Source organism: Gopherus flavomarginatus, chromosome 4 (assembly GCF_025201925.1).
Source record: "Gopherus flavomarginatus isolate rGopFla2 chromosome 4, rGopFla2.mat.asm, whole genome shotgun sequence".
In the NCBI taxonomy this organism is placed as follows: Eukaryota; Metazoa; Chordata; order Testudines; family Testudinidae; genus Gopherus; species Gopherus flavomarginatus.
Window position 1 is genome coordinate 117,637,774 of NC_066620.1, and position 12,078 is coordinate 117,649,851.

At 42.7% G+C, this 12,078-nt stretch overlaps 1 protein-coding gene across 6 annotated transcripts in view; it reads left to right on the forward strand.

Moving 5' to 3' along the window:
* The window catches only part of ARHGAP18 (Rho GTPase activating protein 18), a 135,605-nt gene that overhangs the window by 54,834 nt on the left and 68,693 nt on the right, over positions 1 to 12,078 (forward strand). The window contains exon 2 of one of the 6 annotated variants that reach the window (XM_050949610.1): positions 7,485 to 7,780. The exons of the other annotated variants lie outside the window; for them this stretch is intronic. Coding sequence (XP_050805567.1) covers positions 7,767 to 7,780 — 14 coding nt within the window. The 5' untranslated portion in view covers positions 7,485 to 7,766. The remainder of the gene's footprint in view (positions 1 to 7,484; positions 7,781 to 12,078) is intronic. 6 annotated transcript variants of the gene reach the window in all.

The following is a 12,078-nucleotide window of genomic DNA, read 5'->3' on the forward strand; positions in this document are numbered from 1 at the left end:
AAATACACCTAGATTCTCCACTGAGCAAAGGAAATTAATTTTATGCTAATATTTTCTTGCAGTTTAAATATCTCTATAGAACAGTAACAGGATTTAAATTTAACTTGTCAGAGTCATAAAAATTTAAGATGATTTTTAACACATAATATAGGCCACAACAACTGGTAGCTGAATGACGGTTTTCGATCTTAACTTTTAACTATCTTCTTTTGAGCCAGCATGACAGAGCCTGACATGATACTTCATCGCCATCCCAAGCTGCTTCACCCATAGCCATTGTTGTTACTTTTATCAGGCAATGACTTGCAGTAATGCATCTAATGTATAAGGTAGTTTTTCTCTAAATACAGTAATATTTGTATGTGTTCAAGTGATTACATGCTCAGTTCAAATTGGAGCTGATCATTTGCAAACTTCCCATTCAGTACACAGCTTAACTGCACTCTTGCTTCTGCCAACGCCTTTAAAATAATTAAGAACGCAGGCAAACATTTTTTCCTTTACCATCCCCATAAAATGACGACTTCCTCAACCTCTAGGATATGCAAACTTTGTTATAAACATTTGTGCTAAAGCTTTTGACACAGCTCCCACTGAATTCCATGGGAGGTCATGTGCTGGGAACAATGCCAGTGTAAGACTTTAAAGAAGTGGGCTCCAAAAACATGAACAAACAGGGAAGAAATACTAGTAATTCAGAGGGTCCATTTCAGTAAGGGTTAGCAGGGCAAATGGCAAAAAAATCTAGATTAACAGAGTTGAAATTGCCTGGTGGTATATTGTCCCCTTGCATAAAAATGTGTTAAGGAAAACTCAACTTTCTGAAAACCAGGATATGCTCAGGTAAGGTTGCCCATGCAACCTTAAATCTGCACTCTTCCAGCAATGCCCCAATATGCCCATTAACCCATACCTTTACTGCTCCAGCCCCACAGCTGCTGAAATGTACAAGCTCCGCACCCCTTTTTACCATCCATTCACTCATGCACAGCATTCCATCTAACACTATTAAAAGACCCAAGCAAATTTCAAGAAAATGTGTGTTAGCATGCCATTTTAGAGCACTTGGAAGCATGGTCCTTTAAACTGGAAGTACAGAATGACTGTGGTGGGAAAGGCTTCTCTACACATCCATCTGCAGCACAGGAGTTCTGAAAGGTGTGAAGTGGCCCATTTATCTCAGTGTGATGTTCTTAGCTGAAGGCGAATTCCCCGTGGAGATGAATACAGCCTGAGACAATAGCTCTGAGCTATGCCCATTTATCTAAGCGAGTGTGCCCCCCCCCCAGTGCTTTACAGTCTGGGGTATACATGAAGTACACCCGTTCTCAGCTCTCCACCCAAAATGGCTGGACTTCACCAATGTTTGTCCAGGTTCCTTATTTTGATGCCAAACCAACTTAATTTCCTTCTTTGATGGGGTGACTGACCTACTGGATTGAGGGGAAGCGGTAGACATGATATACAGTATCTTGATTTTAGTAGGGCTTTTGACACAGTCCTGAACGATGTTCTCATAAGCTAATTAGGAAAATGTGGTCTAGATGAAATTTCTATAAGGTGGGTGCGTTACACGTTGGGAGACTGTACTCAAAGAGTAGGTATTAATGGTTTGCTGTCACACTGGGAGGGCACATCTATTGGGGTCCCACAGGGCTCAGGCCTGGATCTGGTACTATTCAATATTTTCATTAGTGTCTTGGATAGTGGAGTAGAGAGTATGCTTTTAAAATTTGCAGATGACACCAAGCTGGAAGGGGTTGCAAGAAGTTTGGAGAATGGGTTTAAAACTCAAAATGACATTGGAGAATTGATCTGAATTCAACAAGATGAAATTCAGCAACAAGTGTAAAGTACTTCACTCAGGAAGGAAAAAAAATCAAATGCACAACTACAAAATAACGGTCCAACTGCTGAAGAGGATCTGGGGGTTATAATGGACCACAAACTGAACAGAATTGTCAATGTGATGCAGCTGCAAAAAAGACCAGTGTGATTCTGGAGTTATCAACAGGACTGTTGTATGTTCGACACAGGAGGTAACTGTCCTGCTCTACTCAGCACTGGTGAGACCCTACTGGAGTAGGGTGTCCAGTTCTGGGCACCACAGTTTAGAAAGGATGTGGACAAATGGGGAAGACTCCAGGGGGGAGCAACACAAATGAGAAAAGGTTTAGAAAAACCTAACCTATGAGGAAAGGTTAAAAAAAACTGGGCATGTTTAGTCTTGAGAAAAGAGGTCTACATGGCAACCTGATAAGTCTTCCAATATGTTAAGGGCTGTTATAAAGAGGATAGTGACAATTGTTCTCTATGTCCTCTGAAGGTAGGGCAAATAGTAATGGGCTTAATCTGCAGCAAGGGAGATGTAGGTTAGATATTAGGAAAAACTTTCTAACTAAGCATAGTTAAGCTCTGGAATAGGTTTTCAAAGAAAGGTGTGGAGTCACTGTCATTAGAAGGTTTCAAAAATAAGTTGGACAAATAACTGTGAAGGATGGTCTAGGTTTACTCAGTCTTGCCACAGTGAAGGGAGCTGGACTTGATGACTTCAAGATCCCTTCCAGCCCTACATTTCTGTGATACTGTGAGGGATGAACTGAGAATGGAGTGTATCTTCAAATACATACAGAAAGGGCTAAATTGTGCTAGGTAGGTTCTGAATGCAGGCAGTGCAGTGCCATCTTGCCCCAGACTGGGTGGAGGGGCAGACTCTCTTCCTCACCTGCCCTGCATTGTGTGCCTGTGCGTGTCCTCCATCCTGTGGGTGCCTCCTCTTTACCCCCAATTCCCTTCTTCCTTTGGGATACTCTGCTTGTAGAATCTTCACCCACTTTTCACTCCCAAACAGGTGGCCAGTCAGAATCCATCCCCTTACACCAATCTACAGGTTCCATTTCAACCTTAATTATGACCTTTTCCCAGATTACTTTACCAAAAAACCTTCATATGAACTATAAAATTGTAGATTGCTCAGTGGCAGTCTCAGGCAGTTGACCCATTCACTGCCCCAGGTGCCACTCCCTCAGGGGCTGGCAGGGGAACTCGGGCCCACCTCTTATTCAGGGTTCTAGCTCAGAGACACTCTAAACAGCAGCTGAGGTATGGTTCCCTCCTTCACCTCGCTGCCTTTCCCAGAGCTTCTTTCTTACCTCCTGGCCCTCCATACACTTCTGGGTTTGCCAGCCTCTCAACACCCTCCTCACAGGGAGTAACATAGGCTACTTCTCTGTCTCTGTAGCCCCCAAACGCAACTCCTTCTTCCCAGGAAGCAACTGCAGACTGCCTCCCTGCAGCACTCTCTGGTTCCAATTTCCTGTCCTTATATAAGCCCTGGCCTGTTTCCTCTCAGGTGAGCCAATTAACTTTTTTCCCCTGAATCTCCCCTGTTTGCAGTTTAATGGGCTGATTGCAGGGCCACTGTGGGGAGTACACCCCATCACAATGGGGCTCCCATTGGGTTGACTTACAAAGCTTAATTTACGTGCCAGCTGAGAGAGAGGTACATAATCTTTTGTCTGGCAGAAAACCTGTTTGTCAGCTGTGCATAGACACAGACTTCAGGAACATATTGCCAGTAGACATACATACTTATGTAATATCTGTACACACATTTCCTCACAATATTAATGACCAGTGTGACCCTGGCTTTCATTTAAGACCTCACATACAACAGTCTTTGGTGAACTAGTGTGTGCACACCAGAGTCAAGATATTCTTATAACCCAATTGGCATTGAGGGGTTCATGGGTCACAATGGCTTAAGACACTTCAAAATGAAACACAGCTATTCCTAGCTTGGTTCTTGGGGGCAGAGGGCCTTTTCCAATCCACTCCTGTGTTAGAAGAAATTAAGCAACCTGGAAGTTTTCCTTATCTGGATCACTCTGTGGTGTCTCTCTTTGCGGGCTCTGTATTGTCATTCTGCTATCGCTGAAGTGCTTCCTGCTCAGATCCTACTAGCAAACTGTGGGCAGCAATTGGACTACAGGGCCTGCAATCCCTGGCTGTATGTAGTTGCCTGTTACAGCAGCATTTTCTCTTTGGGCCAAACACGTAGTCAGAGCACAGTGATCTTTGGCACTTTGTTTGAAAAAACCTTCGAGTTGCTGGCCTTTTAAGAGCCTGGGTTGGCTTCTGGCTTTGAGTTTTGACAGGCTCAGTCGGTTCCTCTTTAGTAGACCCCTGGCTCAGTCTTGGCTGCTCCCTACAAATTCTGCACAGACCTGTTTTCCCCTGCAGCATTGAGCAGTCACAGCCTGCTCTGGATGAGGCTGTCCATCCAGCCGCAGCCTGCACAGCTTCCTGCTCTGCAGGCAGGTCTCCAGCTCCTGTGACAGCATGTTTGTCCTTGTGGCTCTCCTTTGGACAATAAAAACACCTTCGAGAGCTGGGTTGCCTTGAACCCTGTTTGGGAAGGCTCACAAAAGTTCATTTATAACTTAATCTGGCTATTGCAATTATACTGTAATAAACTGGCTGTGTATGTGCACTACTGACCTTCAGATGGAATTGGAGGTAGTAATCTGGGCTGTAAGTCCTACACTTAGAATAGCTAATGGAAAATCTCCTTTAACTAATGCAGTAGGGCTGGTGCTGTTAGTACACCAATTTTATACCACTATTGCTCTGAAGTTATGAGGGACCCTAGTGTACCTTCTTGGATGTTACCATGCTCGTCTAGATGGCCAGGGACTTTAAGATATTTTTTTAAAAGTAACTGAACATTCTTCACATGACTTTTTTTGACTGTGAGTAGAAGACTAATATTTTGAGGTGCTCTTAGGCTCTTTGACTGCTCAAATGGAGTTAGGGTCTTAACCTCCATTAAAATCAATGCAGGTTAGGAGCCTGCAAAAAAGTTAGGAGTCTTACTCCAGTTGTTCCAACAAAATATATTACCTCACCTACTGCGTCTTTCTAATATCCTGGGACCAACACAGGTACAACAACACTGCAAATAACTCTTTTGAGCATTCAGCCCTTTCTCTCAAGAAAGGGACAGTATTTGTGATTCCAATATCACCTCCAAACTTATTCTTTTATATTTGCAGAACCAAGCTGCACGATGTGTGCAGAGTTTGCACAGTACAGTGGTCACCCTTAGGTTTCATTCTATTCTTAGACATATTATCAGATCCAGGGGTTAGATCTCAGATGATGGCAGAATTTTTCAAAACAGAAAATAACACGTAACATGTGCCCATGACATGCTAATTTTCTCAATAAGTAGAATAAAAGTTCTGAATATTAAAGATTGACAGTTTTTTAGAAGGACTTTAATGGAAGAAAGAAACATAATAATATTGAATGGGGTTGTAGTTGTATCCATATTAGGACAAAGGATTAGAGAAAGAGTTAGGAAGGGTGAGAGATGCTGTGGAGTGTGCAATCAACGGCTGAGGTTAATAGATACCATAGTTGGCAATTTGGTAAATGGATGCCAAAAGGCTGAAAGAAGGATAGGAGAATAGGATCTGGTTATATTATTTTTCTTGTTTTCCTAACAGTATGCAAAAATATCTAAAGGAGTTAGGAGTCTGAGTCCCATATTCTTTCAGTGAGACTTAGGCTCTTAAGTGACTTGGGCACTCTTGAAAATTTTTACCAATTACATGACCTACACTTCACAAAGGTCATGTATTAGTCAGCCGTGGTTTCCATCTATCTCCTTGTCCTCCTGGCAGGTTGCTGAAATGTTCCCAGGCATATCTGGAGAAGTCTGTGACTCTACATGAATTCACATTTTAAGAACAGAAACCCTTTGTGAGCAGGAGTTTCTATGCATTTGTATAGAAAAGGAAAATATTTCCAAAGCCCAAGAATTTCTCTGTTCAACTATTTCAAGAATGAAGGGAGATTAGAATGACATCTAGCATGAAAGCCTGGTCGCTGTTATCAAATTGAAGGTAAAAAGAGAATTGATTTCTAAAAACAATTCTCAGTGTTGCCAACTGTCATAATTTTACTGTGAGTCTTGTGATATTTGGTGTTTTACTTCAAGGCCCAGCTCCTGAAGTCATGAGAATTTCATCTTGCATTTGAAAAAAGAAATCAAGTTTCTAGCCCTCCTGGTTGCAGAATTTAACATGAACCAAGATCACTCTAAAGCCTCAGGAAGCAGAAGGCAAATAACATATATCTATATATTTTTAAACCTCATACCTTAATCTAATCTCAGGATATTTTTGGGAGTGGGGGCTGGTTTATGGTTCTTGAATGCCTGGGACTGGCAACACTGAAAGCTCTTTGGGTTAGATTCACTCTGTACATGCTTAGGGCTTCACACAAGGCCTGTGGCCCACTTATGTGCTACTAATATGCTGTTTTGGATACTATGTGTTTTGTATCAGCCAGCTCACTGAGTAGAACTCCCTTGGCCTCTCTAAATATGCAGTTATTCTGTAGACAACATTTGGCATGTCTATGTGAACATTCACTGTGCGTCAAGCAGTGAAGTACATGGCACACAGACAGTGCATGGCATGCTGGAGCATTGTAGATTTACACCAAAGTCTGCTGTGCAGTATGCTTTCATGTAGACTTGCCTCTAGTTTATGGAGACTGAAAAAAGTGTAAGTCTGGGAGACTAGCAACTTATCGTAGTGATGGCTGACACCTATTTTCCATTCTGTGATAAGATTAGTTTAGATGGTGGTGCATGAACGGCAGGTCCTTGATAGCTTAAGGTTAAACCATTTCACAACAGTTATGCCCTTGGTAATATTGTACTATACATACAATCTGTGCTGCTTGATTATGGCTTCATATCTAGAAACTGCCTTTCTAGCACTATCCATTAGAGAATTAGCTAAGTATCATTTCCACAAATGCGCTGTAGATTCCCAGGAAAATGGAGGGGGGGAGAAGCAGCATTTTAAGTTTTGCAGAGCACTAATGAGGCATCTACAGGCAGCAGTGTAGTTATACTAACAGACACACTAACTCTAAGCTTCTAAAACCCCCGAGATCTCAGTTTGGCACATTTCTAGTTTAGTGTTTGAAAATTGTAAATGAATAATAAGAATTTATATTGTTCTTTTAATCTCCAAAGCATTTTTGAATCAGCATTGACAGCTGCTGATGGCATTTAGAAAACCCAAGGGCCTGGTCCTCCATTGCCTTGCAGCTTATGTAGTCACTTACAAAGCAAGTGCAAAGTGAGTGTAAAACTACTACACTGTTTCCAAAGATTTGAGAAGTGAACATTACTCTGCTTCTGATCTACCCACCCCCCCCGCCTTGTTACTTGGGCAAGTCTGAACTTGCAAGTGACGTTCACGATGCCAACTCCCAGAAGGTCACACAATATCTTTACAACAGCTCTAAAGTTGTGGGAGAAGGAGCCTGGGGTAAGTTAACCAGAAATCTGTTTGTGACAGATATTGCGACTGCATGCAGTATCTTCGGGGCAACTCACTGCATGAAGTTTATGTATCATGGTGGGCCGGTGATTGTATGAATGATTGTTTTCTATTCCATAGGTGATGGTTACCACAGCTCTATCAAGAACTAAAATAGTGGGAAGTGATTACATTGAATCACATTATAAATACCTTCAGAGAAGGACCTCCCCTGGAAAAGTTCTCATATTCTGGTTCAAACTGGGTTTCCAGAGACTGGGAAGACAAAGGGCTTTTGGCATAAAAAGGCTACAGTTAAACTGACTCAGGGCCTTCTTTCTGATCCAGCAAATGGACAGGACCTTCTGTGCAAGGATCCCAATCCTTGCAGAAGGGTTGGAAAAACTTTGACCTACCAGACTGATGAGTAATCTCTGGTAAGCTTTTAGCACGAATATAGGAACTTCTGTTGTTTTTATATGTTGTCTCTGTAAAGCTTTTTGCCTTAAGAATAAAGGTGCTTGCTTAGAAAGAGCTATGTGGTAACTTGGAACTAGGGTGGCCACTGATACATCCTCAGAACACCAGAGATCCAGATACTTCCAGCATGGCATGGGCTGCTGCTGCCAGTGGGGGCAGGATGGCACTTCATGCACAATGGCATCCTCCATGTGGTGTTGAGCTAGCATGCATGGTGCGTGCGAGTTCATGCCAGCTAGGGAGGAGCAGCATGCTCTGATACCAGACAAAACTGCATCCAGTACCAGATAGGGACAAAAGTTACCAAAACAGGACTGTCTGGTTAAGAACCTGGTGAATGGCCTGCCTGCTTGTAACTGCTGGCAATACACTGTTCATAGCCCTTAGAGAAAGAAAGCAGAGCATAGGTGCTGGCCTCTAGGTAGACTAGCTTGCTGAGATATCACAGAGGAAGGCAGGTTCCTGTGCAGCCTTAAAATCTCCCAGGTCAGAAGGGAGTGGGATAAGGGGCTCTACCCAGAGACACAGGTGCTGGATGGAGATCTAGGAGTTCCTGGACTGGACCACAGAGAGGGGGATACAGTGCAGTTATCCTGAAACTGATCATTTTTTTCTTGGCTTTGATCAACTAATTGTTACCTGGTATGTTCAAGTATGTCTGTTAGAAAGGACTGAGAAGAAGAACAGGGACTTGCAGTCAGTAATGGAAAGAATAAGGTAAGTAATGGAAAGGAATGCAAGGAAAGGTTACAATCACTGTAATGGATGACTAGAGCTAACAACAAAATGTAAACACAGTCTTGGTATAAGATCTCTTTAATGCTTTCCAGAGATCATAAAGCATTTTAAAGGGGGCAAGAAATAGCACAGCATTGTGCTGGGTCCCAAATGCCCACAACCTGTTTCTAAACTAGCAATTACCCAAGGCATGCCTGCTGCTTGCAAACACTGATGATATCAGCTTTCATTTGCCAGGAGATTGAGATTCCAAGTACCATACCAGAATCTTTAATACATTGAGCCATTAATATAAAAAACCAAGACATTCGACAACTTCTTCATAAACTTCAATGTGGAAGTGTTGCTGCTCCATTGCCTTATGTACAGTCGGGCAGCTCCAGGCCCCAGCACGTCAAGCGTGTGCTTGGGGCAGCGTGCCGCGGGGTGCGCTCTGCCGGTCGCCGGGAGGGCGGCAGGTGGTTCCAGTGGACCTCCCACAGGTATGCCTGCGGGAGGTCCACCAAAGTCGCGGGACCAGCAGACCACGGGACTAAGTGATCCTCCGCAGGCACACCTGTGGGAGGTTCACCGGAGCCGCCTGCTGCCCTCCCGGCGACTGGCAGAGCTCCCCCCCCCCCGTGGCATGCCGCCCCACTTGGGGCGGCGAAATGTTTAGAGCCGCCCCTGTGTACAATAGCATCAGAACAGCCAGCTCTCACAGCTGCATGCTTGGTAACTTTAATAGGAGACTTGAAAAGACACTTAAAGCGATGACTGCATAATCTTCAACACTGTAAGTACCAGAAAAAGATTCCTTAATTTCTAAACTTCACCCAGCTAGAAAAAGTGGTTCAGTGCATGGATCTTCTCCCTTTCACAGCAGTGTCACTTCTACTTCCTTTTTTTGAGCACTGAGGATTTCTTCAGTCAACTCCTTCCTCAGACTCAAGGTCATATGTTCTCCTTATTACTGATCATCTGGATTAGAATGGTATCTAGATGTTGCGGCTGAGATCAGGGCACCATTGTGGTAGTCACTGTGCAAACACACAAGAAGAACCTTTGTGTGTTTGTACAACACCTAGCACAAATGGTTCCCTGGTTTCAGCTGGGCCTTCTAGATGATACTCCCTAAACAGCTTACAGTCTAAATAGACAAGGCAAAGTGGGGAAGGCACAAAGCAAAATGACCTGCACAAACCATATCAGTGGCTAGCATGGAATAGAACCCCCATTTTCTGACTCCCTGTCCAGTGTGCTATCCACTAGACCAAACTGACTGCCTCCCCAAATCTTCATAATTCCTGGTTTTATTTAGAGTTGGAAGGTACTGGTTTGTTGTTATATATAGACAATACCTCATCCTTGCTGCTGATTTGATTGCTCAGTAAATAGAATAACTTCATAATGGAACAATGGATCTCCAAACATTTTTATGTTTATATAAATCTAGTTAAGGCAATTACAACTTGTCCTGTAGGTAAATTTGAATTTAAATCACTTCTGTGAATCACTGCTGTGTGTCATCATTTCTATATCAACAGAATAGCACTCTTTAAGAGTGTCACTCAGTCTGTTTATAAACAAAGAACTGAAACCTGTCATAAACATGCTAGTGCTTACTCTTAACTATCAGTTTACTATAGGTCAAAGCCTGATCCCCTAGAGTAGCGTGGTCCAGTGAATTGGGACTGCAGAGACCTGGGATGTATTCGTGGCTCTGCCACTTCACTGGTGTGTGAACTTTGGCAAAACACTTCAGATCTGTGCCTCTGTTTCCACTCCCACTCTATTCCCCTCCCCCCCCATCTGCCTATATAAAGAGATTCCAGGATTGTCACCCTGTGTCACTTTGAAGCCTAGAATGTCTGTAGAGTCAGAGTGAAGTGATGGAAGCAGCTGCAAGCATAGCTGAGAGCTCTACTCGTTCAGAATATCACCAGGTTGAATCATCACTGTTTCACAGCTTGTTACCATCCACTTTTTAAGTTCTCAGCCATTTTGACATTACAGATTACATGTGTGTGCAGTGCTTAATGCAATGGGACCCCCATCTTGATGAGGCAGCTCGAGCTGCTCCCATAATATAAACAAAAACAGCATTGACGTCAGTTGCAAAACTCCTATTGATTTTCAAGGGGGCCAGAATTTAGCTGTCCAGTACAGGCATTTTATTACTCACATGCTGTAGATGGATTTAGTCACGTTTAGTTTTTCTGTCATGTTGTACAAATTAGCTAGCAGACTGGCAGATAGAAGGATGGGCGAGTGGTTTGGGCACTAATTTATGACTTGAGTAGACCTGAGTTCAATAACATGCTCTTGCAGAGACGTTTTTGGGTGACGTTGGGCAAACCACAGGGCCTTCTCCCTTGCCTTAGTTCCCCATCTGTAAAATGGGGATAATTGCACAGCCCTATCTTGCAGGGATGTTAAAAGGATAATTACATTAAAGATTGAGGTGTTTAGTTACTACAGTAATAAGGGGCTTGTGAGACTCCTAGACAGATACTGGTGTGCTGCTGAGTTTATCTGAAAGGCTAGCACTGCCCAAGAGGATGGGAAGATGATGCACATACACAAATCTTAAAATCATTTGTTTTCTACATCTATGTCAATACCACTCAGGCACCATTTTGTGAGGCCGGGATTATATCCAGACACTTTGTATCATGTCAATTATGGTTCTGTGAAATTCTTGCATCAGTAAAATTACTATTTATTACAAACAAAATTCACCTACTTTAATAGATTGCATTATTGATATATATATATTTTTAACGCTACAAACAGTGTTTAAATGCTGATCGCTCGAACTTTCTGGTTACAAAGATTCAGTGGAATTTAAAGGGCCTGATACAGGATTGTAAAACTGACTAAATGCTGTCATGGAAAACAAATATGATTGGTGAATTTTTGTTTCTTCTTTATCTCACTGATAAACAGTTACTAAAGTAAATGTCTCATGAAACATTCAGCCTGGTAGGAGCAATAATTAGAGCCTGATCCAAAGCCCAGTGGAAGTTGATGGAAGAGTCATTGATTTCAATGGGCTATGGTTCCAGGCCTTACTGAGCCAGGCTAACAGGTTTAAACCCATTTGTCCACTGAACTCAGGTCAAAATCAGAAATTAATTAGATAGTCTCCTTTTTTGTACATCACAAAACCATCACATCATTTAATTCTCTGTTCAGGAGCAGTCCAGGACTGGAACAGATGTTTTAAGCCAGATTGTAGAGCATTGACAGATTCCCTGTGTAGGAAAAACTTGGAGACTGCTGATTATTATGCAAAACATGCCTGCTTTACTGTTACCTCATCCTCCTGCCTTCTCTGTCCCCATTTGTGTTTCATTCACAGTTGCATCTTGTCATAATTTAGGGTGTGCAGATGTCCTGTTTTTAAAGGGACAGTCCCATATTTAAGCCCTCTTGCAGGTGTCCTGACTTTTTCTTAAAAAAAAAAAAAATTGTCCGATATTTTCTGTCTCTTCCTCATCGGTACTGGTGGGTCCTCCTAAGAGATGAGCTCTGC